This window comes from Oncorhynchus clarkii, chromosome 19 (genome assembly GCF_045791955.1).
Source record: "Oncorhynchus clarkii lewisi isolate Uvic-CL-2024 chromosome 19, UVic_Ocla_1.0, whole genome shotgun sequence".
Taxonomy (NCBI): Eukaryota; Metazoa; Chordata; class Actinopteri; order Salmoniformes; family Salmonidae; genus Oncorhynchus; species Oncorhynchus clarkii.
In genome coordinates this window covers 35,983,863-35,992,812 of record NC_092165.1, presented here as the reverse complement: position 1 = coordinate 35,992,812, position 8,950 = coordinate 35,983,863, and the positions used below count along the sequence as shown (strand labels likewise).

General features: G+C 38.0%; 1 protein-coding gene across 1 annotated transcript in view; it reads left to right on the top strand.

The window, feature by feature from the left end:
• The first annotated feature begins 579 nt into the window (after positions 1–579).
• Positions 580–8,950, top strand: part of LOC139375098 (sprouty-related, EVH1 domain-containing protein 1-like) — a 79,233-nt gene continuing 70,862 nt past the window's right edge. Inside the window, exon 1 of the mRNA XM_071116542.1 lies at positions 580–1,481. Within this exon, the coding sequence (XP_070972643.1) occupies positions 1,450–1,481 (32 nt within the window). The 5' untranslated portion in view covers positions 580–1,449. The remainder of the gene's footprint in view (positions 1,482–8,950) is intronic.

Sequence of the window (8,950 nt, the reverse complement as noted above, 5' to 3'; positions counted from 1 at the left end):
ATTAAAAAATCATATTATTGTGTATTATTATCACCTTTTTACATCCAAGAAAAAAAGGTAACAGTTTTGAGAAAATTATATTCTATATTATAATATTCCTGGCCTGGCCATGAGGTCGCTGCAGATACAATGTTATTTGGAATTTCAACATGATTCAATAATTGTGTACAATTCAAAGTCAAACAAATGACAAGAATCACCATTCACATATCGGGCCTCAGACCTAAATTGAAGATCAAGCCTACAGCCAATAAATGAGAAGCAGATTGAAGAAGACAACTATAGCCATCCTTCTCTGCTATTTGAAATCGTGAAGGGAATCTGATGTCATCATTCCACGTGCTGCACCATGTATTCGGCTCATACTGTATGTCCAAACTATCTCCTCCATTTTAAAGCACTAGTCATCCACAATTGAAAGTGCTTGTTTTTTGTGATATTAAATGCTTGAAATGCAACGCAAGGTAACATAATCTACACTTGATATTGGCGGTGCTATCACACAGTCACACACACAATCCTTCCTACATATTATTTTCTATTTTGCGTGCTATCACACAGACGCTTCCCTTTTCTGTGTATCAATGCGTGATTGAAAGGAAACTTCGTTCGGGAAGTGCAGGGACTACTTTAAGTCAACTTTGAATATAAATAATCAATGTATATGCCAAATGACACAGGCATATTTGAACATGAAAACGAATTAAATATGTTTCGAGTAGATGTAAGCAATTGTATTGATAGTTGAGACCCCTTTCACATATATGTTTTTGCGGCCACGCGGAAGGATTTCATTCTCGAGCTGGGTCGACGCTTCCGCCCAGTTTTCCGATGTTCATTGCCGGAGTTGAAAATGGAATTCGATTAAAGCAGATGTCCAACAACTTCTTCGAGAAAATTTTACTCACCGTTTTTGCCTAATGTACTTCAATTTCATCATTGAAATTAGTTTGTAGGCCTGTCTTTTTCCCCCAGTTGTGGAGGTTATAATTCAACGTACACCGACACATTGACGGATCAACGCTGCAGCGCTTTTCAAGTGTTGTCCTGGAGCTGAAGTTGGCGAGGGAACGCTCGATAGCTAAACACGAATAACGTGCCAAATGTCGGGTTTATTTTGTAAAAGAATGTAGCATCTGAACACATTGGATTTCGTGTTGGCGAAGAGGATGACGAAGCTGTGTATTTTATTCTGGTTGGATTTTACTTCCAGGGAAGATAAAATGAATCATCGGTTGTCATTCCTCCTGGCAATTTAGTTACAGCTAGCTAGGCTACTTGGTTTTCCGAAATAAAGCTCACTTATGCATGCACCACTGTAAGACCATTTACTTTTATCCAATATCTGGGTGTTTTATGCAAAAGAAAATGGTGATATTTGCGGTTTATTTCCCCGCCGTCACTGCGTCCTCGATGCTATTGCCAGGATTTGGATCCCCTTGAGGAAAGATGAGCGAAGATTCGACAAATCCAAACAACGAGTGAGTACATTTTACCCCACATTCTAGAATGCAACGATGTCCTTCATGTCTAATCTTCACTGAAATGATTTGCAGGATTCTAAATGACTACTCTGTTCCACTAGGATCATTGCTTCTACACATTGGTTCTACTCACGTTCATATTTAAATTAGATTACTATTGAAGTAATACAAAAGACAAACATCTATTTAGTTTGTTGTGATAATATAAAATAAACCAATGTGTTTTGGGACTGGATTTAATAGAAATAGAGGCCTCTTATTATATTATGGCAACGAGAGATGCTATAGGTAATTTTGACAACTGTACAGAAAATGGTATACAGTCCACTTTATAACAATAGCCTCATAATTAATGCAATATATGGTAGTTGTTTCATCAATATTGTCTTTGAAGAATACCTTTGATTTGACTGCAATTGGATAATATCTGTTGCTATTTCAGACTGTAATAAATTACACGATGTACACACATAGTCACTGTGGCTAGATTATTTGTTTGTACATAGGATTTAAGACCCTATGCTTATCCGCTTTAAAATGATCTTGTCATAAGATTCAATATTATATACGATAGTGTTTTCTTGGCATTTGATAATAGGTTAACGCTAACTCCTCTACATGAACTAAGAGAGTATCATAAAATAGTAATGTGGTTTAAAAAAATATTCCCTCAATATTATAATTATTCAATGTTAATGTGGCTGTAAACTGGTTGCTGCAATGTCAGAATCCAGAAGTAGAAGACGCCATATTTTTTTCTCAATCACACTCATTTGCATATTACAATCTCATTCATATATATATATTTTGTAATGGACGTAATGCGTTCCAAATGCACTGGCCTGAACCCGGAAAGCAGTATTTATGTGATTGTGAACTTGAAATAGGGTCATTTGTGTACATTTCAATTATTTATCGCTGTAAATCCGTGTTGTTTTAATGGACTGATCGCTTGCGTGCGCTTGTTGACAGTCAGTGAGAAATATCTGGTCGGGAGGTGGTGCGGTCATGTGACCACTTCCATTCATAAAGTACCTGGGTGCCCATTCACAGTACGATGTGCAGTACAGTGTCTTGCAACGCATTGGCGATTACGCAAACATTTTATCTGCATTTGGAATCAGCTTAATCCAGATGGCCATTAATTTAAAAACAAATAGATAAGGCAAGGATGCTTCGCTCTTATTGCAGACTTCCAATGCTCTCAAAAGAATGGCGTCCATATTTCTTATTCTAGACGGTTGAAATGCGTTCATACGATGACATTTCCACAGTTTTGTGCCCCAAGACGCGATGTTCTCCATTCAATCTATCTGCCTAGCACACCTCGGGTTGATTGATATATTGCAGGGAGGCTTTGTCCTTGAACTTGGCATGTGTTTCATATTCAATATATTACATAAGTGAGGACCATGATGTATGTGGTTCTGTGTGCTTGTTCTTCCTAGTGACAACAGCAGCACAGCGCATAAGATGGCCAACATATGATCCAATGTATTTGGTAATTATTCATTGAAGGTAAAGGAAGATGGTAGGAACGGATCAGTAAGACCCGCCTGATCCCTTTTTATGTTCATGCTGGCTGGAATTAGCCATCAGTCGAGCCCAACAATGGACTAAAGGAAAGGGATCGGGGATGGTACCTAGTCAGTTGTACAACTGAATGCATTCAACTGATATGTGTCTTCCGCATTTAACCCAACCCTTCTGAATCAGAGAGGTGTGGAGGGCTGCCTTAATCAACATCCACATCTTTGGCGCCCGGTGAACAGTGGGTTAACTGCCTTGCTCAGGGGCAGAATGACAGATTTTTTTTACCTTGTCAGCTCAGGGATTCGATCCAGCAACCTTTTGGTTACTGACCCAATGCTCCTACCCGCCAGGAGCCTAATGTTATTCCTTATTGTCCATGGACCTTCCATGTTCTGTGTAGAGGCGAATTGGCTCTGGCAGTCAAAAGGGCCAAATACTCCATCAAACCGAGTATCGATTTTCAATTGTGGTACTACTTTCATATATACAAAATAAAAAAACACAAATGCTAAATCTACACTTACTGCAAACTGTTTTAACTGCTTTTAACACAGTTGCAGCCGACAGTATTTTTCAGTGGCAACACGTTTGTGGCGTCTGTCTTTTGTTTACTCACAGGTGTTCACAGACACATATCTAATTAGCACAGGTACACCTCCGTCTTATGTCTGTTTTCCGTGTGGGAACCCTAACCCTATATATTGTTTCCCATTGATGTCATCTGTTATGGATCTGATCAGTGTATTCACACATCTTCTCACAAACTGACAGTCCAATTTTGTTATTTGTCCGCATTTTCATATATTTTACAGTTTGTTTTCTATTAGTGGTGTTTTGTTTGAATTGAGAGGATGGGGAGAATTTTGGATGCAATCGCACCGTGAAAAGGAATTGCACAACACAACCCTGTGTTTTTGTATCAGGATGGGTGGGTGGTTTTAGGTTATAAGCATGTATACCTTACTGTTTCTCCTCACAGTACCATTATAGTAAACCATGTCAATGCGTCGGACAGGGATCATCAACTGCATTCAGCCTCGGGACGATACATTTCTTTTTTCTTAAAGGATGGTCAGGGGGCCGGAACATAATTTTCAAATAATTTGTATACTGCAAATTGACAGCAAGAAGCCCAAACAGATATAACATTTGACTGAAACATAGTAATTTCAAACATTGTTTACATTTGTATACGATCGCATATCTCTATTATGTGTAGGAATACTTTGAAATAATAGATTTACCAAATGTAAATCACTTGGAGCTGATTTGCTGACCCTTCTCTGTTAGCATCATGGGTCACGTGTGATGAATATGCTTTTATTTCGCATAGCAAATGTATAAAGTTCCACAGCTTTTTCCTTCATCACAATAGCACAAAGCTGTCTGACGAAAAACATGTGGTTGAATAGGAATATGTGCGCTACTCACTGACACCTGCAAAGACTCACTCGTACAGGTTATTAATCCCTAAAAGTCTAAACCGTTGGGGTTTAAGATGGTTATACCATTGATCATTGTAGTTATTTGATTTAGATTTTCAGGACCCATGTAGGTATAAATAATATATTTAACAATGTGTGGATATAATATTGAGTTTGGCCTTTACTACTGTTGCCCATAGAAACGCATTGAATAACTCATTCAGAAATAGCAGAACAGAGCGTCAAAAAATGTTAAGTAATAAGGGTTTGAAGTGTCTGTCGTATATCTAGAAGATATAAGAACACTCAGGAAATATATATATACTGAACAAAAATATAAATGCAACAATTTCAAAGATGTTGCTGAGTTACAGTTCATAAAAGGAAATAAATCAATTGAAATAAATTCATTAGGCCCTAATCTATGGTTTTCACGTGACTGTCCACCCACTGGGGACCTAGACCCATCCAATCAGAATGAGTTTTTCCCCACAAAAGCGCTTTATTAGAGAGAAATACTCCTCAGCGCCAACCCTCCCCCTCAGACGATCCCGCAGGTGAAGAAGCTGGACATGGGGGTCCTTGACTGGCTTGGTCTGTGTTTGTGAGGCCGGTTGGACATACTGCCAAATTCTCTAAAACGACGTTGGACGCTTATGGTAGACACATTTAATTCTCTGGCAACCGCTCTGGTGGACATTCCAGCAGTCATCATGACAATTGCACGCACCCTCAACTTGTTGTGGCCTTTTATTGATCCCAGCACAAGGTGCGCCTGTGTAATGATCATGCTGTTTAATTAGCTTCTTGATATGTCACATCTGTCAGGTGGATGGATTATCTTGACAAAGGAGAAATGCTCACTAACGGAGGTAAACAAATTTGAGAAATAAGCTTTTTGTGCGTATAGAACTTTTCAGCTCATGAAACATAAGATCAACACTTTACATGTAACGTTTATATTTTTGTTCAGTGTATATATGTTTTAGACACATTTAACCCCATTTTTTCGGGTACTAAACTACTTCCATACTTCTAAAAAAATAAAATAAAAAAGTTAAATGGTACTGGGCTACCTTCAGTCCCGTGGGGTTGTGGCGGTCGTAGAGCAACATGGAAAACGCCATTGTGTTCGTGAGAGTCTTGTCTTTTACACCAAACCGTTCAGATGCTTTTTGTGAGAAGACTGATTTTCGGGATGTCTCCTCTGACAAACAGAGCTATAACTGGGGTGTATCAATCGACTCTTAAGGATTAACAGCTTTTTTTTCTGAGTGTGAAATACATACCACCATGTTAAATATCCGGTCTGCATGTTGCACTGAAAAGAGGAAGGACTAGGTATAACGTGTGTTTGAAGAAGGTAACCTAGTTATCCAAAAACGCAAAATTTAATCAAACATAGGGAAGGACATGAATCAGGGTGTGTCTAGCTGTCTTGGACTTGATTATATTTCTTTGATTTTATTAGGATCCCAATTAGCCGATGCAATGGCGACAGCTAGTCTTACTGGGGTCCAAGACATTACAGACAAGACTTTACAGTTTACGTACATTTAAAAACCTTAACATGTAGTGTGTGTTTGCTTTTATCAGTTGCACAGCCTTGTCAGTACATACACACAAAAAGTAGGTCACGTGTATGCCGTTGTGTCTCCTATAGATGTACACAATAGCATTCATTCATATCCTTATGAGGGAGTATCTAGGTCTGTGTACTACTGTGCTGAACATTCATTCACTAAGTTATTTTCCTTTTTTTAACAATTGTAACTCAACAAATAGGCCTACAGGCTATACACCTACAAACTGTAAATTTACTGTTAGCCAAAATATTTTTACTAAGTTTAGCCATTTGATGCTATTTGTTTTATGTCTGGTATTGGTAAAGTCATTGAATGATTAGGGTTAGTCTAATATTTAGATTGTTTAGTGTAGTTGTTCGCCAGTCAAGTGATTCCTCAGTCTTTTTTCTATCAGGGTGATTTATTTGACAGCTCAGCGTTTGTCTGTCAATGTGGGTTGTTGTGATCTTATCACCTGGGGGTCTGTTCTGCCTCTCACTCTATTCCTCTTTCAGGCTTTCCAAAACACATTCAACCCAAACAACCACTGATTTGAATGTGAGCATCTTGTCTTGACAACAGCGCATAGCTACTCCAACTGTTTGGCAAATAGTTTATGGTTGGAATTGCTCTGTGAAATAATGCTTATCTTTTTAGGCAAGTATTGAAGTTGCCGATACTATGTGTATTGCGATTCTCACAATTCTATATGTATTGCGATTCGATACAATAGCATTAAAATCGCAGTATGTTGCAAACACATTTCTCACTAGAGAGCATGAGAACGAGTTTAGATCAGCCAGGGAAATAAAAGTCCTGAAAATATGTTTTCTCACTATTTAAAAAGAGCATGGATAATTAAGCTATAGGATGAAAAAAACAGAAGTTTTGGCGCAGCCGACTAGTGCCAGCTAACGCTACCTACAGTAGCAAAAACAATATAATGTCGTCACAAAATAATATTGCGATATGTAACTACATTTTTGGGATAGCCTACGTAACACCACCTTTAGTTCTATAGCCATGGTGTATGAGCCTAATATCCATTGGTGTGTAGTGGTCAGGCTCAGTAGAGGTTCTCAGTTGTTTGTAGTTTTGCTTCTGTCTTCTTTTTAGGAAGTCGCCTTTTTGAATGCTTTTGGCCACTGCCCTGTATTGACTGAATTGGAACTTGTCTCTGTAAACAATGTCGAAAGGAAGTTTTGGTCTTACGTAAAGACTTGACTTTGGTTTCAGTCAGAGCTAATTGTTCTTTTGTAACCATGTCAGCTGGCTGTCCTAGTAGATTGTCAAACGATCACTGATACTAGCTAGGGCTGCACAACACGAGCAAAAAAATCTAATTGTGATTTTTTTTTTTTTACCATTATATTGCGTTTTTACTTGCGATTTATAGATCGGAACACTTGGGTAAACTGATGGAGTCATAAATAAAATGATCATTCTAATTTTATGGTTAGAATACAGTGGACACTTGGAATGTAGTTTTGTTTGGCGTGACAACGAATGGAAAAGTAAGGGAGGAGATGTTTGTGACAGAGTATGAATCAAAGTGTTGGTCAGTGTTTCCCATGGGACCCTATTTAGGTTTAAATAATTTATTTAAATGCATTTTAAATAGTACATTCATATTTTTCTCTCTGATTAAGAAGAAGCTGTTTCACAAACAGTGCTGATATACTTCCACTGGTACTGGCCTGTATTAAAGCAAAGGTTTGCTAGCAATATTAGCATTAGGAGCTAACACTCTTTTTAGGCACATTTAGAGCTTAACTTCTTGACCATACTTGAGACGCAGACGTCTCAAGTATGCCCCTGGAAATGCAAATGCGCTACGCTAAATGCTAAATGTACTCGTTACAACTCAATCTTTGATCAAAATTCACAAGCAGGGTATTGAATTAAAGCTACACTCGTTGTGAACCTAGCCAGCAAGTCAGATTTTTAAAATGCTTTTCGGCGAAAGCATGAGAAGCTATTATCTGATAGCATGCACCCCCCAAAATGCCAGCACGACACGTAAACAACAGATTTTGCGGTAGCCGGCGCTACCCAAAACGCAGAAATAAAATATAAAACATTCATTACCTTTGACGAGCTTCTTTCTTGGCACTCCTATATGCCCCATAAACATCACTATTGGGTCTTTTTTTCGTTTAAATCGGTCCATATATACCCAAAATAGCTTTGTATGGAAGCTGTGTCATTCAGAAAAAAACATCGTTTTTAAACGCTGCGTAATTTTTTAAAATTAAAAAAGTCGACGATAAACTTTCACAAAACACTTCGAAATCCTTTTGTAATCCAACTTTAGGTATTAGTAAACGTTTATAATCTATCAAAATGATTACAGGGCGATGTATTTTCAATAGGTCTTCGCTTGCAAATCAATGGCTTCTAATGTCTTCATCAACTACATCCGGGTGAAGACTGGGAAAATGGAGGTCAGATAGATGGATTTTCCAACAATTAATTCAATTGAAAATGAGGACAATGGCGCCATCGTGTGGAATTTGTATGAATTTCAGGCAGGTCGATATTAAATTCTGTTCTCTTTTAACAACTCGTGGAAGTGACTTATGGAAATTATTTTTAGCTTTCAGAGAGCAGTTTTTCTTGCGTTTTTCAATGAAACACACGATCTGTTATAGTCACAGCCGTGATTTAACCAGTTTTATAAACTTCAGAGTGTTTTCTATCCACACATACTAATCATATGCATATACTATATTCCTGGCATGAGTAGCAGGACGCTGAAAAGTTGCGCGATTTTTAACAGAATTTTCGAAAAAGGAGGGGGTAGAAGTAAGAGGCTAAGAGCGACTAACTAGCATTTTGCAGAGAGCAAGTTACAAAAACTAATCGTATAATATAGAAAACGTGGATTTGTATTAACAAGCAAAGTGGAAAGCTGCGTCGTTCTGTTGACTGCATGCTGTTTGGT